At 40.8% G+C, this 26,299-nt stretch overlaps 1 protein-coding gene across 2 annotated transcripts in view; it reads left to right on the top strand.

Annotated features, from left to right (window-relative positions):
- The window catches only part of DPY19L3 (dpy-19 like C-mannosyltransferase 3), a 193,283-nt gene that overhangs the window by 50,754 nt on the left and 116,230 nt on the right, over positions 1-26,299 (top strand). The window contains exon 3 of one of the 2 annotated variants that reach the window (XM_053701707.1): positions 2,349-2,473. In XM_053701707.1, the coding sequence (XP_053557682.1) occupies positions 2,349-2,473 (125 nt within the window). Of the gene's footprint in view, positions 1-2,345; positions 2,474-26,299 lie in introns of both variants that reach the window. The other variant, XM_053701698.1, reaches the window with a different exon arrangement.

The following is a 26,299-nucleotide window of genomic DNA, read 5'->3' as shown; positions in this document are numbered from 1 at the left end:
AACCCTTACATTCCGTAGATATTAAGTTATTATCTTGGAAAGTTTTGTTTTTGGTTGCAATTTCTTCTGCTAGAAGAGTTTCAGAGTTATCTGCTCTGCAGTGTTCTCCTCCTTATCTGGTGTTCCATGCAGATAAGGTGGTTTTGCGTACTAAACCTGGTTTTCTTCCGTAAGTTGTTTCTAACAAAAATATTAACCAGGAGATAGTTGTGCCTTCTTTGTGTCCGAATCCAGTTTCAAAGAAGGAACGTTTGTTGCACAATTTGGATGTAGTTCGTGCTCTAAAATTCTATTTAGAGGCTACAAAGGATTTCAGACAAACATCTTCCTTGTTTGTTGTTTATTCTGGTAAAAGGAGAGGTCAAAAAGCAACTTCTACCTCTCTCTCTTTTTGGCTTAAAAGCATCATCAGATTGGCTTATGAGACTGCCGGACGGCAGCCTCCTGAAAGAATCACAGCTCATTCCACTAGGGCTGTGGCTTCCACATGGGCCTTCAAGAACGAGGCTTCTGTTGATCAGATATGTAAGGCAGCGACTTGGTCTTCACTGCACACTTTTACCAAATTTTACAAATTTGATACTTTTGCTTCTTCTGAGGCTATTTTTGGGAGAAAGGTTTTGCAAACCGTGGTGCCTTCCATCTAGGTGACCTGATTTGCTCCCTCCCATCATCCGTGTCCTAAAGCTTTGGTATTGGTTCCCACAAGTAAGGATGACGCCGTGGACCGGACACACCTATGTTGGAGAAAACAGAATTTATGTTTACCTGATAAATTACTTTCTCCAACGGTGTGTCCGGTCCACGGCCCGCCCTGGTTTTTTAATCAGGTCTGATGATTTATTTTCTCTACCTACAGTCACCACGGTATCATATGATTTCTCCTATGCAAATATTCCTCCTTTACGTCGGTCGAATGACTGGGGAAGGCGGAGCCTAGGAGGGATCATGTGACCAGCTTTGCTGGGCTCTTTGCCATTTCCTGTTGGGGAAGAGAATATCCCACAAGTAAGGATGACGCCGTGGACCGGACACACCGTTGGAGAAAGTAATTTATCAGGTAAACATAAATTCTGTTTTTGTTGCAATCACTTATATTTTCTAAGTGATATGATATGACAAGTCATGTTCTACATCTGTTATTTGACAGCAAGTGCATTTAAGAATGGTTGGCAAAATGCATTGTTTTATGGATACCTTGAATATGCCGTAAGTCCCTTTTTGCGTTTCTGATTTTATAGCATTTGGTAAAGGGAAGGTGGTCTGGGCCAAGATTTTAGAATGTTCCAGCAAATTATATATTTTTTTGGAAGCACATTGAATATAAAACATTATATAATAACAGTTTATGAACAGTTTAAGCTGTATGTTCCCTAAGGGCAAAACAATGCACAGCTGCTTAAGTTTATTTTACTTAAGGCATTGGGCAAATTTTCATGAAATGCATTTGTCAGCACTTACTCTTGTCTTTATATTAGTAACTATAAGAACCTTATGTGCAAGTTTCTATTACTAAAGACTTCAAATGAAATTTGAGAGCTGCCTAACATAAGTTGTGACTATAGGTATTCACAGATGACCAGGTGTTAGAACATTTGTTTATTCACTTTGAGAGTGGTTTGTCTTGGCAGGCAAAAGGTTAACTCTATAACCTTGGTTTGACCTACCAGATGCAAAAATGGTTTTAAGTGAATACAGAGAATACATCCAATTTAACTTGAATCTATCTCAACAAATCCCAGAATACACCCTCCGTCTCCTATAGTTTTAATTCCATGTCCTAACCTGTTGGATTGCTTTTCATATATCTAGACATTAATAATTTATCTTTAAAAATATATCTCTGCCTCTCAACTTTTATATATATTTGTTCCACGCAATTTCATGTTGATGTTTTGCCAAGAATTTCTTAAATTCCCCTTAGGTGGAGTGTTTTTTCATTTGTATTCACAGTATTGTAAACTTACAGCAAGTTGTGAGAATGAGATTTTTCTCTCTATTATGCTACATGGAATAAAAATAATTGTTAAAAAAAAAAAAAAAAGATTCACAGCTGGGAATGTATGAAAGTTAAACTGCAGTTTTAAAATCAAGGGTTATGTTTTTCTTTAGATATCAAACATAACAAGATTGCAGCAAGCCCATTAGTGAATGCATAGAGCATAGTGAGATTCACAGATGGTGTTTAGCTGGCCTCACCATTGTTAATGCTAATTTAATTATAGATGTATATTTTATTAACCCTGTAACCAACATATGGTCTCTAAATTAGCCAGGATACCTTCCCGATGTTACTTTGAAATGTTAAATTAGAACCTAACATTCTGCACATTTTTCTTTGGGAGCAGGTGCAGCGCTATGGAAAGTTCTCTCTCATATTACTGGAGGAACAGTCTCTTTATCTCTTGGGCTCTTCACCGCTTACTATGTATGCACACTACATGAGAATGATCTGTGGTTTTCCAGCATAAAGGTGAGAAAATGTACATTATATTTGGTGTAAATAATGAATAAATAAATAAATAAATAAATATATATATATATATGTATAATCCCACAAGTATCTGCACTCTCACTGCCAGGTAGTCAACCAGGGGGCTTAGTCAAGTTTAAATTTCAATAGTAAAACAAATAGACTGCACTCACTGGATTTGTGAAAAAAATAGATTTATTTTCTTATATCATAGTGACGTTTCGGTATCCAAAAACAACCTGAGGAAGGGGTTTGTGGATCTCGAAACGTCACTATAATAGAACAAAATAAATCCTTTTTTTCTCACAAATCCAGTGAGTGCAGTCTATATGTTTTACTATATATATATATATATATATATATATATATATATATATATATATATATATATATATATCCAAGTATGGGTCTTCTAGATACAGCCACCTCCTAACAGAGAGATCCCAAGCCAGCACTCACGGATGATTATCCAAAACGCTTTGTTTCAGACTAAACTTTTGTTCCCCAAAGCAGAACATGTTGTGATCTGAGCTTTCATCTCAGAAAATGGAGCATCTTTGCAGAAAGAATGGGACACATGCAGGAACTGTTAGCTCTTTCTCTTTGCAGTGCTGCTCCGGATTAGGCTGTTGTCTTCAGACAGCACTGTGCTCTGGCTGCACTGTATAAGTTTTCCTAAACACAGTGTACCCAGAACAAAGTGCTGTTTGAAGAGAACAGTGAAATATGGAGAAGCATTTGCAAAGCAGCAATGGATTTATTGTTGACTGGCTCTCAGGTTTTTTTTCAGACTTTAAAAAACTTAATAAAATTTTCTTTTTTTCTCTGCAGCTAATTTGCAATGTAATTTTTAGCTGCTGCACTATATTATAAAACTTTATGAACGGTTTTATTCTACAGTTAATCAACACATTGCAATTGAACTGGTGCTTCAGTGTAACGGCCTAATTTAAAATGTTATTTTATTTCAAAATCACCTTCAGAAATGTTTTCACTAAAAAAAGTGAAGAAAAGTTCTGCCTCTGAGCTTTTGTCAAATTGAACACACCAACATATGGGTTCCATTTACAAAGGTTCTGGCTGGAACCTTAACGTTATGGCTGTTTCTAGAGGACCCATACTTGGATGCATAATTTCTTGGCCTTTGCAGTGGGAAAGTTGTTAATTAGGAGAGTGCATATATAGATATATATATACAGTCGTATGCAAAAGTTTAGGCACCCCTGACAATTTCCATGATTTTCATTTATAAATAATTGGGTGTTTGGATCAGCAATTTCATTTTGATTTATTAAATAACTGAAGGACACAGTAATATTTCAGTAGTGAAATGAGGTTCATTGGATTAAAATGAAAATGTGCAATATATGTATCAAAACGAAATTAGACAGGTGCATAAATTTGGGCACCCTTGTCATTTTGTTGATTTGAATACCTGTAACTACCTAGCACTGATTAATTGAAACACACAATTGGTTTGGTGAGCCCATTAAGCCTTGAACTTCATAGACAGGTCAGGTGCATCCAATCATGAGAAAAGGTATTTAAGGTGGCCAATTGCAAGTTGTTGTTCTCTTTGACTCTCCTCTGAAGAGTGGTAACATGGGGGCTTCAAAACAACTCTCAAATGACCTGAAAACAAAGATTGTTCAACATTATGGTTTAGAGGAAGGCTACAAAAAGCTATCACAGAGATTTAAGCTGTCAGTGTCCACTGTGAGGAACATAGTGAGGAAATAGAAAACCACAGGCACAGTTCTTGTTAAGGCCATAGGTAAAATATCGGAGAGGCAAAGGATGGTGAGAACGGTCAAAAACAGCCCACAGACCACCTCCAAAGACCTACAACATCATCTTGCTGCAGATGGTGTCACCGTGCATCATTCAACAATTCAGAGTATGGGAGAGTGATGCAGAAGAAGCCTTTTCTGCACACACGCCACAAACAGAGTCGCTTAAGGTATGCAAACGCACATTTGGACAAGCCAGCTTCATTTTGGAAGAAGGTGCTGTGGACTGATGAAACAAAGGTTGAGTTATTTGGTCATAACAATAGGCGTTATGCATGGTGGCAAAAGAACACAGCGTTCCAAGACAAACACTTGCTAGCCACAGTAAAATTTGCTGGATGTTCCATCATGCTGTGGGGCTGTGTGGCCAGTGCCAGTACTGGGAATCTTGTTAAAGTTAAGGGTTGCATGAATTCCACTCAATATCAGCAGATACTTAAGAATAATGTTAAGGAATCAGTCACGAAGTTGAAGTTACGCCGGAGCTGAATATTTCAACAAGACAACGACCCAAAACACTGCTCAAAATCTACTCTGGCATTTATACAGCGGAACAAGTACAATGTTCTGGAATGTCCATCCCAGTCCCCAGACCTGAATATCATTAAAAGTCTGTGGGGTGATTTGAAGCGGGCTGTCCATGCTCGGCAACCATCAAACCTAACTGAACTGGAAATGTTTCTCTTGTATGGTGTATCCAGTCCACGGATTCATCCTTTACTTGTGGGATATTCTCCTTCCCTACAGGAAGTGGCAAAGAGAGCACACAGCAGAGCTGTCCATATAGCTCCCCCTCTAGCTCCACCCCCCAGTCATTCTCTTTGCCGGCTCTAAGCACTAGGGTCTCTCTCGGGAGGGTAAAGTGAATGTGGTGTTAGAATTGTAGTTTTATTATCTTCAATCAAAAATTTGTTTTTTTTAAATGGTACCGGTTTGTACTATTTACTCTCTAGCAGAAAAGTGATGAAGATTTCTGCTGAGAGGAAAATTATTTTAGCATGTTGTAACTAAAATCCACTGCTGTTCCCACACAGGACTGAGGAGTACCAGAAAACTTCAGTTGGGGGGAACGGTTTGTAGGGTAGTCTGCAATAAGGTATGTTCAGTCATTTATTTCTAGACAAGACTGAGATAATGCTAGAAGAGACTGACAATATCCCCATGAGGGGAGGGTAAGCTATGTTCAGAGACTTAGTAAGGAATTGAATGCTTACATAACAGGGCTAATTATGCTGGTTGACACTAATTCAGGGCAATCGATTATTTATCTAAGGAAAATATCGTTTGTAAGACACTTTGAAAGTCCTTTTGGGTTCTTTCTGGGGTTATTACCCACATGGCTATTTTTTATTCACTTAGGAGTGATTTCTTAGGCCTCACAGCTCCGGAGTAGAGTGGGAGGAGCCTAATTTCGTGCCTCAGATGCGCAGTTAGAATTGCATAGAAGTTCATGCTGCTTCACATGGAGGGTCCTGCTGCTGTTTGAGGGCCTAAAAGAAGCTATATTCCCCATATCTGGTCCCTAAGGGCAGGTAGGGCCACAGCAGTGCTGTGGCAAGGTGCTGTAGTAATTTTAACCGGGTGTTGGCTTTAGGCTGCTCCGGTTTGGGCATTAAGGGGTTAATCGTTTTGCTACTAGTGGTGCAATCTTACTAAGGCTTTAGGTACATACTGTGAAAATTTCAAAAGGATTGCTGCATTTTTCACTGTTTTGCAAAATTGTGTGCCTTTTTTATCTCTTAAAGGCACAGTAACGTTTTTTTCAAATTGTGTTTTTTTATTTGATTAAAGTGATTTCCAAGCCTGTTTGTGTATACTACTAGTCTGTTAAACATGTCTGACACCAAGGAACATCCTTGTTCAATGTGTTTAGAAGCCATGGTGGAACCCCCTCTCAGAATGTGTCCCACTTGTACTGATATGTCTATACACTTTAAAGATCATATTGTTGCACTTAAGAATGTGGCCCAAGATGATTCTCAGACTGAAGGTAACGAGGGTAGCCCGTCTACCTCTCCCCAAGTGTCACAACCAGTTACGCCCGCTCAAGCGATGCCTAGTACCTCTAGTGCGTCTAACCCTTTTACATTACAAGACTTAGCGGCAGTCATGGATAATTCTCTTGCAGCCTTCTTATCTAAACTGCCCGTGTTACCTGCAAAGCGTGATAGCTCCGTTTTAAGAACAGATTATGAGCATTCTGACGCTTTGGTAGCCGTATCCGATATACCCTCACAACGCTCTGAAGTGGGAGCGAGGGATTTGATGTCTGAGGGAGAAGTCTCTGATTCAGGAAGGGTTCCTCCTCAGACAGATTCAGATACATTGGCTTTTAAATTTAAACTAGAACACCTCCGCGTTTTGCTCAGGGAGGTATTAGCTACTCTGGATGACTGTGACCCTTTGGTGATCCCAGAGAAATTGTGTAAAATGGACAAGTACCTAGAGGTCCCTGTTTACACTAATACGTTTCCAGGCCCTAAGAGGATTGCGGATATCGTTACTAGGGAGTGGGATAGACCAGGTGTTCCCTTTGTTCCCCCTCCTGTTTTTAAGAAAATGTTCCCCATATCTGACCCCATGCGGGACTCGTGGCAGACAGTCCCTAAGGTGGAGGGGGCTGTTTCTTCACTTGCTAAACGCACAACCATACCAATTGAAGACAGTTGTTCTTTTAAAGACCCTATGGATAAAAAGTTAGAGGGTTTACTTAAGAAACTTTTTGTTCAACAAGGTTTTCTTCTCCAACCTATTGCCTGCATTATTCCTGTAACTACTGCAGCTGCTTTCTGGTTTGAGGCGCTGGAAGACTCACTCCAGACGGAGACCTCATATGAGGAAATTATGGATAGAATTAAGGCTCTAAAGCTAGCTAATTCTTTTATCACTGACGCCGCTTTCCAAATAGCTAAGTTAGCGGCAAAAAAATCAGGTTTCGCTATTTTGGCACGCAGGGCGCTATGGCTAAAGTCCTGGTCGGCCGATGTGTCGTCTAAATCCAAGCTTTTGAACATCCCTTTCAAAGGAAAGACCCTCTTCAGGCCTGAATTGAAAGAGATTATTTCAGAAATCACCGGGGGGAAAGGCCATGCTCTCCCTCAGGGCAAGTCCTTTAAGATAAAGAACAAAGCTAATTTTCGTTCCTTTCGTAATTTCAGGAGCGGCCCCGCTTCATCCTCTCCGGCTGCAAAGCAAGAGGGTAACGCTTCACAGCCCAAGGCAACCTGGAAACCTTACCAGGGCTGGAATAAGGGTAAACAGTCCAAAAAGCCTGCAGCTGCCACCAAGACAGCATGAAGGGGTAGCCCCCGATCCGGGACCGGATCTAGTAGGGGGCAGACTCTCTCTTCACTCAGGCCTGGGCAAGAGATGTACACGATCCTTGGGCATTAGATATTGTATCCCAGGGATATCTTCTAGAATTCAAGGGCTCTCCTCCAAGGGGAAGGTTCCACATTTCTCGTCTGTCTACATATCAGACAAAGAAAGAGGCGTTTTTACGCTGTGTAGAAGATCTACATACAATGGGAGTGATCCACCCAGTTCCAATTGCGGAACAAGGGTTGGGTTTTTACTCAAACCTGTTTGTGGTTCCCAAAAAAGAGGGAACTTTCAGACCCATCCTGGATCTAAAAATTCTAAACAGATTCCTCAGAGTCCCATCATTCAAAATGGAGACCATTCGGACAATCTTACCAATGATCCAGGAAGGTCAATATATGACTACCGTGGATCTAAAGGATGCATACCTACACATTCCTATCCACAAAGATCATCACCAGTTTCTCAGGTTTGCTTTTCTGGACAAGCATTACCAGTTTGTGGCTCTTCCTTTCGGGTTGGCCACTGCTCCCAGAATTTTCACAAAGGTGCTAGGGTCCCTCCTGGCGGTGCTAAGACCGCGGGGCATAGCAGTGGCGCCTTACCTAGACGACATCTTAATTCAGGCACTGTCTTTCCAAAGAACCAAGTCTCACACAGAGATTGTATCGGCCTTTCTGAGGTCTCATGGGTGGAAGATGAACATCAAAAAGAGTTCTCTTTCCCCTCTCACAAGGGTTCCCTTCCTAGGGACTCTAATAGACTCGGTAGAAATGAAAATATTTCTGACGGAGGTCAGAAAATTAAAACTCTTAACTACTTGCCGAGTTCTTCATTCCATTCCCCGGCCATCTGTAGCTCAGTGCATGGAGACAATCGGATTAATGGTAGCAGCAATGGACATAGTCCCTTTTGCTCGGATACACCTCAGACCACTGCAACTATGCATGCTCAAACAGTGGAATGGGGATTATGCAGATTTGTCTCCTCAAATTCAGTTGGACCAGGAGACCAGAGATTCTCTTCTCTGGTGGTTGTCTCAGGATCACCTGTCTCAGGGAATATGTTTCCGCAGGCCAGAGTGGATCATTGTAACGACTGACGCCAGTCTGTTAGGCTGGGGTGCGGTCTGGGACTCCCTGAAAGCTCAGGGCTTATGGTCTCGGGAAGAAACGCTTCTCCCGATAAACATTCTGGAACTGAGGGCGATATTCAACGCTCTTCAGGCATGGCCTCAACTAGCTGCGGCCAAATTCATCAGATTTCAGTCGGACATCATCACGACTGTAGCTTACGTCAATCATCAGGGGGGAACAAAGAGTTCCCTAGAAATGACGGAAGTAACCAAAATAATCAGGTGGGCGGAGGATCACTCCTGTCATCTCACAGCAATTCACATCCCAGGAGTAGACAACTGGGAGGCGGATTTTCTAAGTCGTCAGACTTTTCACCCGGGGGAGTGGGAACTCCACCCGGAGGTATTTGCCCAGCTGACTCAGCTATGGGGCACTCCAGAGTTGGATCTGATGGCGTCCCGTCAAAACACCAAACTTCCTCTCTACGGGTTCAGGTCCCGGGACCCCAAGGCGCTATTGATAGATGCTCTAGCAGCGCCTTGGTCCTTCAATCTGGCTTATGTTTTTCCAGCGTTTCCCCTTCTCCCTCGTCTGGTCTCCAGAATCAAGCAGGAGAAGGCTTCGGTGATTCTGGCCACGCAGGACTTGGTATGCAGACCTAGTGGACATCTCATCTGTCCCACCATGGACACTGCCAATGAGGCAGGATCTTCTAATACAGGGTCAGTTCAAGCATCCAAATCTAGTTTCTCTACGTCTGACTGCTTGGAGATTGAACGCTTAATTCTATCAAAGCGTGGTTTCTCTGAGTCAGTTATAGATACTCTGATTCAGGCTAGAAAGCCTGTCACCAGGAAAATCTACCATAAGATATGACGGAAATATCTTTGTTGGTGTGAATCCAAGGGTTACTCATGGAGTAAGATTAGGATTCCCAGGATATTGTCTTTCCTCCAAGAAGGATTGGAGAAAGGATTGTCAGCTAGTTCCTTAAAAGGACAGATATCTGCTCTGTCTATCCTTTTACACAAGCGTCTGGCAGAGGTACCAGACGTTCAAGCGTTTGCTCAGGCTTTAGTCAGACTCAAGCCTGTCTATAAACCTGTGGCTCCGCCATGGAGTCTAAATCTAGTTCTTTCAGTTCTTCAAGGGGTTCCGTTTGAACCTTTACATTCCATAGATATTAAGTTGTTATCTTGGAAAGTTTTGTTTTTGGTAGCTATCTCTTCTGCTCGAAGAGTTACAGAATTATCTGCCTTACAGTGTGATTCACCTTACCTGGTGTTCCAGGCAGATAAGGTAGTTTTGCGTACCAAGCCTGGTTTTCTTCCTAAAGTTGTTTCTAACAAGAATATTAACCAGGAAATAGTTGTTCCTTCTCTGTGTCCTAATCCTTCTTCGAAGAAGGAACGTCTGTTACACAATCTTGATGTAGTTCGTGCTTTAAAGTTCTATTTACAAGCAACTAAGGATTTCAGACAAACATCTTCCTTCTTTGTTATCTATTCTGGTAAGAGGAGAGGTCAGAAAGCGACTGCTACCTCTCTTTCCTGTTGGCTGAAAAGCATCATCCGTTTGGCCTTGAGACTGCTGGCCAGCAGCCTCCTGAAACAATTACTGCTCATTCTACCAGAGCAGTGGCTTCCACATGGGCTTTTAAAAATGAGGCTTCTGTTGAACAGATTTGTAAGGCAGCGACTTGGTCCTCACTGCATACTTTTTCCAAATTTTCCAAATTCGATACTTTTGCTTCTTCGGAGGCTATTTTTGGGAGAAAGGTTTTGCAAGCAGTGGTGCCTTCCGTTTAAGGTACCTGTCTTGTTCCCTCTCTTCATCCGTGTCCTAAAGCTATGGTATTGGTATCCCACAAGTAAAGGATGAATCCGTGGACTGGATACACCTTACAAGAGAAAACAGAATTTATGCTTACCTGATAAATTACTTTCTCTTGTGGTGTATCCAGTCCACGGCCCGCCCTGGCAATTAAGTCAGGTAAAATTTTTTTGTTTAAACTACAGTCACCACTGAACCCTATGGTTTCTCCTTTTTCTACCTAACCTTTGGTCGAATGACTGGGGGGTGGAGCTAGAGGGGGAGCTATATGGACAGCTCTGCTGTGTGCTCTCTTTGCCACTTCCTGTAGGGAAGGAGAATATCCCACAAGTAAAGGATGAATCCGTGGACTGGATATACCACAAGAGAAAGTAATTTATCAGGTAAGCATAAATTCTGTTTTTGCATAGAGGAATGGTCCAAAATACCTTCATCCAGAATCCAGACACTCATTACAGGCTATAGGAAGTGTCTAGAGGCTGTTATTTCTGCTAAAGGGGGCTCTACTAAATATTATTGCCATATTTCTGTTGGGGTGCCCAAATGTATGCACCTGTCTAATTTCGTTTTGATGCATATTGCACATTTTCAGTTAATCCAATAAACCTCATTTTACTACTGAAATATTACTGTGTCCTTCAGTTATTTGATAGATCTTAATGAAATTACTGATCCAAACACCCAATTATTTATAAATGAAAATCATGGAAATTGTCAGGGGTGCCTAAACTTTTGCATACAACTGTATATATATATATATATATATATATATATTTATATCTGCATACGTTTGCATACGACTGTGTGTGTAAATATCTGTTCGTATGTTGGCACTCTCCTAATATATACAGTATCTATCTATCTATCTATCTATCTATCTATCTATCTATATACATATCTTGTAATTTCCAGTGGTCCAGGACAACGTCAAAATTGCAGCAGACAAGTTGACTTTTTCCTTTCTTTTAGATTGAGTAGACTACTAACTTTTTCCCTCTGGGCTAGTAGCCTTTAACCCCTGACTAGTAAACCAGTGACCCTGTGTGTTTGTGTGTGTGTATATATGTATGTATATATATAGAATAGCACAATTTAACGGGACATTATAGTACAACAGTGACATTCATATGACATGAATAAGAGCGTGCCATTTTATTTAATTGTCCTTTAAACATGTTCAACGTATTTTTGCATGAAGTATTTATTGACATTCTGAAGCTATCAGGAGTGCATGTTGTGCACAAGAGGACCGCAGAGACTGATTGCTCACTGGCTGATAAGCAGAGCTCCAAGTGCTTCGCAAGCATAAATAATGTTTTGTACTTCTCAGGAATGTCTATTTTTCTAAAAAACTCTAATACATTTTGACGTTACCTCTTTAAAATGCAGTAAATGACAGTCTGGAGCACTAAATGCAGAAAATAGTGCTGCCATTTAGTGCTCCAGCAAATAGATAACATTCTTGCAAAACAGCTGCCATATAGTGCTCAAAACACGTGCACACTCCTTAGCTTACATCCTTGCTTTTCAGCAAGATACCAAGAGAACATTTGGTAATCGTTTGCTCTGTCTGAATCATGAAAGACACATTTTGGGTTTCATGTCTTTTATCTTTAATCTTTATATGACTGTAAATACTTTTTTTTTTTAATGAAGTGCAGTCACAAACTAATTTTGAAGTTGTTCTCAATTCTTTAGAACAGTTTATCAAATGATGTATCTACAAAAATCCATTTAGATTATAATTGTACATTTTGTAGGAAAAGTAGACAGCATTTTGGGTTTCATCTCCCTTTAAGGACTGCTTAGCAATGATTTAGCTTAGATAATAATAATAATCATCATTTAGCCACCAATAAGCAAGCGTAACCCGGGTTCTGAACCAAAAATTGTCCGGCTCCTAAGCTATCTGAATCATGAAAGAACAAAATTGGGTTTAGTATCCCTAGCGAGATATGGGTCAGAGGATAAAAAAAACTTGTCAGCTTAGAGAGAAATCACACAAAATCTTTGGGGGCTTATTTTGAGCATTATAGTGTAATGTATGTGTCTCTCCTTCATATCCAGTTCTACGCATTGCTAGATAAACAGCTTTCAAGCTAAAATGATTTGAAGGACCTCCCAATACAGATACAATACTTGTTAGGTAATCTCGTCTGAACAGAGAGCTATAGATAATCGGCCCTTAGAGAGCAAGGGGGTGCACTAATACACAGAAAAGTGTGTCAGAAAATTTTAAACATTTTTAACAACTTGTTTGTGGCATTTGTTTTTCAATAGCCAAACTCCACCCACCACTTGCCTTATTTAGAGGAACCAATCTGGCCTTGAGTCTGCAGACAACAAGGCTAGTCATGATCATTAAAGGGACAGTCTGGTAAAAATTAAACTTTCATGATTTAGATAGGGCATACAATTTGAAACAACGTTTCAATTTACTTTTATCATCAAAATTGCTTTGTTCTCTTGGTATTCTTAGTTGAAAGCTAAGCCTAGCTAATTTCTAAGCCCCTGAAGGCCGCCTCTTATCTCAGTGCATTTTGAAAGTTTTCCACAGCTACACAGTGCTAGTTCATGTGTGCCATAAAGATAACATTGTGCTCACTCCTGTGGAGTTATTTAAGATTCAGCACTGATAATAAAACCTAACCTGAGTTACACTAACACCTAACACTACACTACAATTAAATAAATTACCTAAATTAAATAAATTACCTAAATTACAAAAAAAAACTAAATAAAAAACAAATTACAAGATATTTAAACTAATTACACCTAATCTAATAGCCCTATCAAAATAAAAAAGCCCCCACAAAATAAAAAAAAAACCTAGCCTAAACTAAACTACCAATAGCCCTTAAAAGGGCCTTTTGCGGGGCATTGCCCCAAAGAAATCAGCTCTTTTACCTGAGAAAAATACAAACAACCCCCCCAACAGTAAAACCCACCACCCACACAACCAAACCCCCCAAATAAAACCTAAAACTAAAAAAACCTAAGCTCCCCTTTGCCCTTAAAAGGGCATTTGGATGGGCATTGCCCTTAAAAGGGCATTTAGCTCTATTGCGGCCCAAACCCTAAGCTAAAAATAAAACCCACCCAATAAACCCTTAAAAAAACCTAACACTAACCCCTGAAGATCCACTTACAGTTTTGAAGAGCCGACATCCATCCTCAACGAAGCCGGGAGAAGTCCTCAACGAAGCCGGGAGAAGTCTTCATCCAAGCCGAGAGAAGTGGTCCTCCAGACGGCCAGAAGTCTTCATCCAGACGGCATCTTCAATCTTCATCCATCCGGCGCAGAGTGGGTCCATCTAAAAAGACATCCGGCGCGGAGCATCCTCTTCGAAAAAAGTCTTCTTCCCGAATGAAGTTTCCTTTAAATGATGTCATCCAAGATGGCGTCCCTTAGATTCTAATTGGCTGTTCCAATCAGCCAATAGAATGCGAGCTCAGTCCTATTGGCTGATTGGATCAGCCAATAGGATTTTTTCAACGTTAATTCTGATTGGCTGATAGAATTCTATTAGCCAATCGGAATCTAAGGGATGCCATCTTGGATGACGTCATTTAAAGGAACCTTCATTCGGGAAGAAGACTTTGTTCGAAGAGGATGCTCCGCGTCGGATGTCTTGAAGATGGACCCGATCCTCGCCGGATGGATGAAGATAGAAGATGCTGTCTGGATGAAGACTTCTGCCCGTCTGGAGGACCACTTCTCCCGGCTTGGATGAAGACTTCTCCTGGCTTCATTGAGGACTTCCTGCCGCTTTGTTGAGGACTTCTCCCGACTTCGTTGAGGATGGATGGTGGATCTTCAGGGGTTAGTGTTAATTTTTTTTAAGGGTTTGTTGGGTGGGTTTTATTTTTAGGTTAGGGCTTTGGGCTGCAATAGAGCTAAATGCCCTTTTAAGGGCAATGCCCATCCAAATGCCCTTTTCAGGGCAATGGGGAGCTTAGGTTTTTTAGTTAGGATTTTATTTGGGGGGTTGGTTGTGTGGGTGGTGGGTTTTACTGTTGGGGGGTTGTTTGTATTTTTTTTTACAGGTAAAAGAGCTGATTTCTTTGGGGCAATGCCCCGCAAAAGGCCCTTTTATGGGCTATTGGTAGTTTATTTTAGGCTAGGGTTTTTTTTATTTTGAGGGGGCTTTTTTATTTTGATAGGGCTTTTAGATTAGGTGTAATTAGTTTAAATATCTTGTAATTTGTTTTTTATTTTGTTGTAATTTAGGTATTTGTATTTAATTTAGTTCATTGTATTTAATTTAGGTAATTTATTTAATTGTAGTGTAAGGTTAGATGTTAGTGTAACTTAAAGGGACACTGAACCCAAATTTTCTTCTTTCATGATTCAGATAGAGCATGCAATTTTAAGCAACTTTCTCATTTACTCCTATTATCAATTTTGCTTCATTCTCTTGCTATCTTTATTTAAAAAAATAAGGCATCTAAGCTTTTTTGGGGGTTCAGAACTCTGTATAGCACTTTTTTATTGTTGGATGAATTTATCCACCAATTAGCAAGGACAACCCAGGTTATTCACCAAAAATGGGCCGGCATCTAAACTTACATTCTTGTATTTCAAATAAAGATACCAAGAGAATGAAGAAAAATTGATAATAGGAGTAAATTAGAAAGTTGCTTAAAATGTCATGCTCTATCTGAATTGTGAAAGAAAAAAAATTGAGTTCAGTGTCCCTTTAACCCCTTAATGACCACAGCACTTTTCCATTTTCTGTCCGTTTGGGACCAAGGCTATTTTTACATTTCTGCTGTGTTTGTGTTTAGCTGTAATTTTCCTCTTACTCATTTACTGTACCCACATATATTATATTCCGTTTTTCTCACCATTAAATGGACTTTCTAAAGATACCATTATTTTCATCATATCTTACAATTTACTTTAAAATATTTTATAAAATATGAGGAAAAAATGGAAAAAAACACACTTTTTCTAACTTTGACCCCCAAAATCTGTTACACATGTACAACCACCAAAAAACACCCATGCTAAATAGTTTCTAAATTTTGTCCTGAGTTTAGAAATACCCAATGTTTACATCTTCTTTGCTTGTTTTGTAAGTTATAGGGCCATAAATACAAGTAGCACTTTGCTATTTCCAAACCATTATTTTTCAAAATTAGCGCTAGTTACATTAGAACACTAATATCTTTCAGGAATCTCTGAATATCCATTGACATGTGTATATTTTTTTTTAGTAGACATCCCAAAGTATTGATCTAGGCCCATTTTGGTATATTTCATGCCACCATTTTGCCGCCAAATGTGATTAAATACAAAAAATCGTTCACTAATTTTTTCACAAACTTTTGGTTTCTCACTGAAATTATTTACAAACAGCTTGTGCAATTATGGCTTAAATGGTTGTAAATTCTTCTCTGGGATCCCCTTTGTTCAGAAATAGCAGACATATATGGCTTTGGCATTGCTTTTTAGCAATTAGAAGGCTGCTAAATGCCACTGCGCACTACACGTGTATTATGCCCAGTAGTGAAGGGGTTAATTAGGGAGCATGTAGGGAACTTTTAGAGGTAATTTTAGCTTTAGTGTAGTGTAGTACACAACCCCAAGTATTGATCTAGGCCAATTTTGGTATATTTCATGCCACCATTTCACCGCCAAATGCGATCAAATTAAAAAAACGTTACATTTTTCACAATTTTAGGTTTTTCACTGAAATCATTTACAAACAACTTGTGCAATTATCGCACAAATGGTTGTAAATGCTTCTCTGGGATCCCCTTTGTTCAGAAATAGCAGACATATATGGCTTTGGCATTGCTTTTTGGTAATTAGAAGGCCGCTAAATGCCACTGCTCACCACACGTGTATTATGCCCAGCAGTGAAGGGGTTAATTATGTAGCTTGTAGGGAGCTTGTAGGGTTAATTTTAGCTTTAGTGTAGTGTAGTAGACAACCCAAAGTATTGATCTAGGCCCATTTTGGTATATTTCATGCCACCATTTCACCGCCAAATGCGATCAAATAAAAAAAAACGTTCCCTATTTCACAAACTTTAGGTTTCTCACTGAAATTATTTACAAACAGCTTGTGCAATTATGGCACAAATGGTTGTAAATGCTTCTCTGGGATCCCCTTTGTTCAGAAATAGCAGACATATATGACTTTGGCGTTGCTTTTTGGTAATTAGAAGGCCGCTGCTCATCACACGTGTATTATGGCTAGCAGTGATGGGGTTAATTATGTAGCTTGTAGGGAGCTTGCAGGGTTAATTTTAGCTTTAGTGTAGAGCTCAGCCTCCCACCTGAAACATCAGACCCCCTGATCCCTCCCAAACAGCTCTCTTCCCTCCCCCACCCCACAATTGTCCCCGCCATCTTAAGTACTGGCAGAAACTCTGCCAGTACTAAAATAAAAGCTATATTTTAATTTTAATTTTTTCTTAGCATATTTACATATGCTACTGTGTAGGATCCCCCCTTAGCCCCCAACCTCACTGATCTCCCAACAAACAGATCTCTAACCCTCCCCCTCTGCCTTAATGGGCGCCATCTTGGGTACTGGCAGCTGTCTGCCAGTACCCAGTTTAGTATAAAATGTGTTGTTGTTTTTTTAATTTAATTGCCCTTTTCTGTAGTGTAGCTTCCCCCCCCCCCCCCCAGATCAACCCCCCACCCCTTCCAGATCCCTTAGATTATTTATTTTTTTAAATGTTTGTTTTTTTACTTTTATTAACATTTATTTTTCTGCAGTGTAGCGATTCCCTCCCGCCCCGTGCATGCGCCCGTCCGCCGCCCCCCGTGGACGCGCGCGCTCCCGTCTATACCGCCCCCAATCCCGCCCCCCTCCACTTCATTCAGCGCATCGATGGCCCCCACCCGCCTCCCAGACTTGCTCCCACCCACCAACGATACCGGCCACCGATGTCCGGTGCAGAGAGGGCCACAGAGTGGCTCTCTCTGCATCGGATGGCCAAGGGGGGTTATTGCAGGATGCCTCGATATCGAGGCATCACTGCAATAACTGGATCCTGCTCGCTTCCAGCTGCTTTCCAGACCAAGGATGTACGCCACACGTCCTCGGTCATTAACTGTATTTTTTTTGAGGACGTGTGGCGTATGTCCTTGGTCGTTAAGGGGTTAAGTTAGGTTTTATTTTACAGGTAAATTTGTATCTATTTTAGCTAGGTAGTTATTAAATAGTTAATAACTATTTAGTAACTATTCTACCTAGTTAAAATAAATACAAACTTACCTGTAAAATAAAAATAAACCCTAAGCTAGATACAATTTAACTATTAGGGTTTATTTTACAGGTAAGTATTTCGTTTTAAATAGGTATTATTTAGTTATTAATAGTAGGTTTTATTTAGATTTATTTTAATTATATTTAAGTTAGGGGGTGTTAGGGTTAGATTTAGGTTTAGAGGTTAATAAATATAGTATAGTGGCGGCGAAGTTGGGGGCGGCAGATTAGGGGTTAATAATTGTAAGTAGGTAGCAGCGATGTTAGGGGCGGCAGATTAGGGGTTAATAATATTTAACTAATGTTTGTGATGTGGGAGTGCGGTGGTTTAGGGGTTAATATGTTATAGTGGTGGCGACATTGGGGGCGGCAGATTAAGGGTTAATAAGTGTAGGTAGGTTGCGGCGACATTGGGTGCGGGAGATTAGGGGTTAATAAATATAATGTAGGTGTCGGCGATGTTGGGGGCAGCAGATTAGGGGTTAATAAGTATAATGTAGGTGTCGGTGATGTGGGGTGCAGCAGATTAGGGGTTAATAAATATAATGTAGATGTCGGCGATGTCGGGGGCAGCAGATTAGGGGTTAATAAGTGTAAGATTAGGGGTGTTTAGACTCGGGGTTCATGTTAGGGTGTTAGGTGTAAACATAAAATGTGTTTCCCATAGGAATCAATGGGGCTGCGTTACTGAGCTTTACGCTGCTTTTTTGCAGCTCTCCCCATTGATGTCTATGGGGAAATCGTGCACAAGCACGTACAACCATCTCACCGCTGACATAAGCAGCGCTGGTATTGGAGTGCGGTATGGAGCTCAATTTTGCTCTATGCTCACTTCTTGCCTAATAACGCCAGGTTTATAAAAACCTGTAATACCAGCGCTGTAGGTAAGTGAGCGGTGACAATAACGTGCAAATTAGTACCACACCTCTCATAACGCAAAACTCGTAATCTAGCCGACTATTTCCAGAGCTAAATTACATGAAAAGGGGAAGAAAATAGATAATGAAATATTACAGCAAAGCTGTTTTACTACACATAACTAAACATTTTATATAAAAATCTCAAGGTGTTTTACTGTCCCTTTAACAGGCACCATCAAGCTCTCTTTAAATATTTATGTGTACAATATGTTTATTTCACTCAGAGCTTTGTATAGGTAATGTGTTTATCAGTTTTTCTTTAATGTCATATCGTCACTATTTTTAGGTATGTTGTCTTAAAGAGATCTTCTAGTCAAAATTAAAGGGACAGTAAACTTTAAAAATAATGTTATATAATTCTGCACATAATGCAGAATTATATAACATTATATTAGTCAAACATTATTAAAACATAATTTCCCCTCTTAATTTAAAAAAAAAAAAAAGCTCTGTTTCACAGACCCGCTCTCTGCTCTCTGCTGAGCGGGTCTGTTATATTTACTCAGCGCATCGGGCCAGCTCGCTCCTGTGACAGGAGCGAGCTACACTTAGTCTTATGGCGCGGTCGGGCCGGGCTGTGACTATACAGCTGGCCCGATGCGCTGAGTAAGAGAGCGGGTCTGTGAAACAGCGCTTTTTTTTTAAATTAAGAGGGGAAATTATGTTTTAATAATGTTTGGCTAATATAATGTTATATAATTCTGCACTATGTGCAGAATTATATAACATTATTTTTAAAGTTTACTGACACTTTAAAATGCACCTCAGTGAATTTCACTACACTTTTTTTTAGCAGAAATGTATGTAGTAAACCTATTAGTGTTTCTCATGCACTCACATTCAAGCAACTTTAATCTTCTTTTGGTGAAGCCATTCCTTTTTTTGATTTGGATGTATGCTTTGGGTCGTTGTCATGCTGAAAGATAATTCCCTCTAGCTTAACTAAGGCCCCAGTTCCAGCTGAAGAAAAAACAGCCCAAAGCATGATGCTGCCACCACCATGCTTCACTGTGGGTATGGTGTTCTTTTGGTGATGTGCAGTGTTGTTTTTGCGCCAAACATATCTTTTGGAATTATGGCCAAAAAGTTCAACCTTGGTTTCATCAGACCATAACACCTTTTCCCACATGCTTTTGGGAGACTTCAGATGTGTTTTTGCAAAATGTAGCCTTGCTTGGATGTTTTTCTTTGTAAGAAAAGGCTTTCGTCTTGCCACTTTACCCCATAGCCCAGACATATGAAGAATACGTGAGATTGCTGTCACATGTACCACACAGGCAGTACTTGCCAGATATTCCTGCAGCTCCTTAAATGTTGCTGTAGGCCTCTTGGTAGCCTCCCAGACCAGTTTTCTTCTCGTCTTTTCATCAATTTTGGAGGGACGTCCAGTTCTTGGTAAGATCACTGTTGTGCCATATTTTCTCCACTTGATGATGACTGTCTTCACTGTGTTCCATGGTATATCTAATGCCTTGGAAATTCTTTTGTACCATTCTCCTGATTGATACCTTTTAACAATGAGATCCCTCTGATGCTTTGGAAGCTCTCTGTGGACTATGGCTTTTGCAGTGGGATGCGGCTAAGAAAATTTCAGGAAAGACCAACTAGAGCAGCTGAACTTTATTTGGGGTTAATCAGAGGCACTTTAACCCCTTAACGACCGAGGACGTGCAGGGTACGTCCTCAAAAAAAAGGCAGTTAACGCCTGAGGACGTACCCTGCACGTCCTCGGTGTGGAAAGCAGCTGGAAGCGATCCTGCTCGCTTCCAGCTGCTTTCCGGTTATTGCAGTGATGCCTCGATATGGAGGCATCCTGCAATAAACTTTTACGGCCATCCGATGCAGAGAGAGCCACTCTGTGGCCCTCTCTGCACCGGACATCGATGGCCGGTATCGTTGGTGGGTGGGAGCCGGTGTGGGAGGTGGATGGCGGCCATCGATGGCCCTGGTCATGTGGAGGGGGGCGGGATCGTGGGCGGGTAAGTCCGGGGGCGCGCGCGGGTGCGCGTGCGTGCACGAGGGGGCGGGCGCGTGCACGGGGAGGGAGCGGGTGGGAACCGCTACACTACGGCTGCCAGTACCCAAGATGGCCCCCAATAAGGCTGAGAGGGAGGCTTAGAGAGCTGTTTTGGGGGGGATCAGGGAGGTTGGGGGTTAAGGGGGGATCCTAAACACAGCATATGTAAATATGCTTTTTTTTTCCCTTAAAAAAAAACAAAAAAACTTTTATTTTAGTACTGGCAGACTTTCTGCCAGTACTTAAGATGGCGGGGACAATTGTGGGGTGGGGGAGAGAAGGGAGCTGTTTGGGAGGGATCAGGGGGTGGGATGTGTCAGGTGGGAGGCTGATCTCTACACTAAAGCTAAAATTAACCCTGCAAGCTCCCTACAAACTACCTAATTAACCCCTTCACTGCTAGCCATAATACACGTGTGATGCGCAGCAGCATTTAGCGACTTTCAAATTACCATAAAGCAACGCCAAAGTCATATATGTCTGCTATTTCTGAACAAAGGGCATCCCAGAGAAGCATTTACAACCATTTGTGCCATAATTGCACAAGCTGTTTGTAAATAATTTCAGTGAGAAACCTAAAATTGTGAAAAAATTAACGTTTTTTTTTTACTTTGATCGCAATTTGGCGGTGAAATGGGGGCATGAAATATACCAAAATGGGCCTAGATCAATACTTGGGGTTGTCTACTACACTACACTAAAGCTAAAATTAACCCTAGAAGCTCCCTACATGCTCCCTAATTAACCCCTTCAATGCTTGGCATAATACACGTATTGTGCGCAGTGGCATTTAGCAGCCTTCTAATTACCAAAAAGCAAAGCCAAAGCCATATATGTCTGCTATTTCTGAACAAAGGGGATCCCAGAGAAGCATTTACAATCATTTGTGCCATAATTGCATAAGTTGTTTGTAAATAATTTCAGTGAGAAACCTAAAGTTTGTGAAAAAATTTGTGAAAAAGTGAACAATTTTTTTTATTTGATCGCATTTGGCGGTGAAATAGTGGCATGAAATATACCAAAATGGGCCTAGATCAATACTTTGGGATGTCTTTGAAAAAAAAAAATATACATGTCAATGGATATTCAGGGATTCCTGAAAGATATTAGTGTCCCAATGTAACAAGCGCGAATTTTGAAAAAAAGTGGTTTGGAAATAGCAAAGTGCTACTTGTATTTATGGCCCTATAACTTGCAAAAAAAGCAAAGAAGATGTAAACATTGGGTATTTCTAAACTCAGAACAAAATTTAGAAACTATTTAGCATGGGTGTTTTTTGGTGGTTGTAGATGTGTAACAGATTTTGGGGGTCAAAGTTAGAAAAAGTGTGTTTTTTTCCATTTTTTCTTCATATTTTATAATGTTTTTTATAGTAAATTATAAGATATGATGAAAATAATGGTATCTTTTGAAAGTCCATTTAATGGCGAGAAAAACTGTATATAATATGTGTGGGTACAGTAAATGAGTAAGAGGAAAATTACAGCTAAACACAAACACCGCAAAAATGTAAAAATAGCCTTGGTCCCAAACGGACAGAAAATGGAAAAGTGCTGCGGTCATTAAGGGGTTAAATGATGGCAGGTGTATGCTGACTCCTATTTAACATGATTTTGAATGTGATTGCTTAATTATGAACACAGCTACATCCCCAGTTATAAGACACTTATGCAACCACATTATTTTATTTATTTTTTGTTTTCCACCTAAAAGATTTCAGTTTGTTTTTCAATTGAGTTGTACAGTTTATAGGTCACATTAAAGGTGGAAAAAGTTCTGAAATGATTTAGCTTCGTCTCGTTTTTTTACATCACAGAAACCTGACATTTTAGCAGGGGTGTGTAGACTGTATGTGATATAAATATATAGTACACAACCTGAAGGGAATTTTTAATATTGGCTAATTTTAGCTTAAAGGGATACCAAACTCAGATTTTTTTTCTTTCACTGTTAAGATAGAGCATGCAATTTTAAGCAACTTCTAATGTACTCCTACTATCATTTTTTCTTTACTCTCTTGCTATCTTTATTTAAAAAGCAGGAATGTAAAGCTTTAGAGCCGGCCCATTTTTGGTTCAGCACCTGGGTAGCGCTTGCTGAGTGATGGCTAAAAATAGCCACCATTAAACAAGCACTATCCTAAAATGGGCCGGATCCTAGGCTTTTCAAATAAACGGCTAGATTACGAGTTTTGCGTTATGAGTGAAAAAGCCTCATAACGCTGCTTTTTCACTACCGCTGGTATTACGAGTTTTGTAGGTATAGCTGTACTGCACACATTTTTGGCCGTAACGCAGCGTAACTACTGCACCTTTCAAAAAAGTCCTTTTTCAATGGGACTTCCATAGCTCCGGTATTACGAGTTTTGCCTGGGAGGCCAAAAAGTGTCCTGTACACCCTATACAGTCAAGATTCGTACCGCCATCTAATGTCAGTAGTTATGAGTTTTACGTTACAAATCTGTAGCATAAAACTCATAACTCTTCAGTAGCCGTCGACAGAAGAGGATGCTCTGCGCCGGATGTCTTGAAGATGGAGCCGCTCCTCGTCGGAAGGATGAAGATAGAAGATGCCGACTGGATGGAGACTTCTGCCCGCCTGGAGGACCACTTCTTGCCGCTTGGATGAAGACTTGTCCCGGCTTTGTTGAGGACTTCTGCCCGCTTGAAGGAAGACTTCTCCCGACTTGATGAAGATGGATGTCCGGTCTTCAAAAACTGTAAGTGGATCTTCGGGGGTTAGTGTTAGGTTTTTTTAAGGGTTTATTGGGTGGATTTTATTTTTAGCTTAGGGTTTGGGCAATGGAAAAGAGCTAAATGCCCTTTTAAGGGCAATGCCCATCCAAATGCCCTTTTCAGGGCAATGGGGAGCTTAGGTTTTTTAGATAGGATTTTATTTGGGGGGTTTGGTTGTGTGGGCGGTGAGTTTTACTGTTGGGGGGTTGTTTGTATTTTTATTTTTTTTTACAGGTAAAAGAGCTGATTTCTTTGGGGCAGTGCCCCGCAAAAGGCCCTTTTAAGAACTATTGGCAGTTTAGTTTAGGCTAGGGTTTTTTCCTCTAACATTGGTGTGTCCGGTCCACGGCGTCATCCATAACTTGTGGGAATATTCTCTTCCCCAACAGGAAATGGCAAAGAGCACAGCAAAAGCTGTCCATATAGCCCCTCCCAGGCTCCGCCCCCCCAGTCATTCTCTTTGCCGCTGTGAACAAGTAACATCTCCACGGAGATGGTGAAGAGTATGTGGTGTTTAGTTGTAGTTTTATATTCTTCTATCAAGAGTTTGTTATTTTAAAATAGTGCTGGTATATACTATTTACTCTGAAACAGAACGAGATGAAGAGTTCTGTTTAAAAGAGGAGTATGATTTTAGCAGCAGTAACTAAAATCAATTGCTGTTCCCACGCAGGACTGTTGAGCTGAGAGAACTTCAGTTGGGGTGAACAGTTTGCAGACTTTTCTGCTCAAGGTATGACTAACCATTTTTCTAACAAGACTGTGTAATGCTGGAATGCTGTCATTTTCCCTCATGGGGATCGGTAAGCCATTTTCTTAGACTTAGAAAGAATAAAGGGCTTATTATGGGCTATTAACTGGTGGACACTCTTAAGGGCTAAATCGATTGTTTATTTAAGTTGTTTTTTAAAGTCTGAAGTAATTTTCACACTTTTATTGTTTGGGGAACGTTTTTTTCGCGAGGCACTAGTTAAGACACCTTCCCAGTCAGGAAGGGCCTTTCACTATAGTAGGCAGAGCCTCATTTTCGCGCCATTATTGCGCAGTTACTTTTGAGTACAGTGCATGCAGCTGCATGTGTGAGGGTCTGGTATCCACTGAAAACGTTCCTAGAAGGCTTGGATTGGTATTGTATACCCCCCTGGGATAGGTGAAGTCGCAACAAAGGCTGTGGCTGGGACTGTAGTGGGGTTAAAACGGCTCCGGTTTCCACATTTTAAGGGTTAACATCTTGAAAATTGGGGTGCAATACTTTGAATGCATTAAGACACTGTGGTGAATTTGGTAAAGATTGGATAATTCCTTCATAGTTTTTCACATATTCAGTAATAAAGTGTGCCCTGTTTAACATTTAAAGAGACAGTAACGGTTTTGTTTTAAAACGGTTTTTGTGCTTTATTAACCAGTTTAAGCCTGTTTAACATGTCTGTACCTTCAGATAGATCATGTTCTGTATGTATGGAAGCCAATGTGGTTCCCCCTTCAAATATATGTGATAATTGTGCCATAGCGTCCAAACAAAGTAAGGACAGTACTATCACAAATAGTAAGGTTGCCCAGGATGATTCCTCAGGTGAAGGAAGTAGAGATAGTTCTACATCCTCTCCTTCCGTGTCTATACCAGTTATGCCCGCGCAGGCGACCCCTAGTACTTCTAGTGCGCCAATGCTTGTTACTATGCAACAATTGACGGCAGTAATGGATAACTCCATAGCTAATATTTTATCCAAAATGCCAGCATTTCAGAGAAAGCGCGATTGCTCTGTTTTAAACACTGTAGAGCAGGAGGGCGCTGATGATAATTTTTCTGTCATACCCTCACACCAGTCTGAAGTGGCAGTGAGGGAGGGTTTGTCAGATGGAGAAATTTCTGATACAGGAAGAATTTCTCAGCAGGCAGAACCTGATGTTGTGACATTTAAATTTAAATTAGAGCATCTCCGTGCATTACTTAAGGAGGTGCTATCTACTCTGGATGATTGTGGCAATCTGGTCATCCCAGAAAAATTGTGCAAGATGGACAAGTTCCTAGAGGTCCCGGTGCACCCTGATGCCTTTCCGATACCTAAACGGGTGACGGACATAGTGAATAAGGAGTGGGAGAAGCCAGGCATACCTTTTGTCCCTCCTCCTATATTTAAGAAATTGTTCCCTATGGTCGACCCCAGGAAGGACTTATGGCAAACAGTCCCTAAGGTCGAGGGGGCGGTTTCTACACTAGCCAAACGCACGACCATTCCCATTGAGGACAATTGTGCTTTCAAAGATCCTATGGATAAAAAATTGGAGGGTTTGCTTAAAAAGATTTTTGTACAGCAAGGTTACCTCCTTCAACCTATTTCGTGCATTATTCCTGTCACTACAGCGGCGTGGTTCTGGTTCGAGGAACTGGAAAAGTCGCTCAGTAGGGAGACTCCATATGAGGAAGTCATGGACAGAATTCACGCACTTAAGTTAGCTAATTCCTTTATTTTAGACGCCGCTTTGCAGTTAGTGAGGTTAGCGGCGAAAAATTCAGGGTTTGCAATTGTGGCACGCAGAGCGCTCTGGCTAAAGTCTTGGTCGGCGGATGTATCTTCCAAGACAAAATTGCTTAATATCCCTTTCAAAGGTAAGACCCTTTTTGGGCCAGAATTGAAAGAGATTATTTCAGACATCACTGGGGGAAAGGGCCATGCCCTCCCACAAGATAGACCTTTCAAGGCTAAGAATAAGTCCAATTTTCGTTCCTTTCTCAATTTCAGGAACGAACCGGCTTCCAACTCTGCAGCCTCTAGACAAGAGGGTAACGCTTCCCAGACCAAACCAGCTTGGAAACCAATGCAAGGCTGGAACAAGGGTAAACAGGCCAAGAAGCCTGCTGCTGCTACCAAAACAGCATGAAGGGGTAGCCCCCGATCCGGGAC

This window comes from Bombina bombina, chromosome 1 (genome assembly GCF_027579735.1).
Source record: "Bombina bombina isolate aBomBom1 chromosome 1, aBomBom1.pri, whole genome shotgun sequence".
Taxonomy (NCBI): Eukaryota; Metazoa; Chordata; class Amphibia; order Anura; family Bombinatoridae; genus Bombina; species Bombina bombina.
Note: the sequence above shows the minus strand (reverse complement) of the source record. Positions and strands in the feature narration are given on the sequence as shown.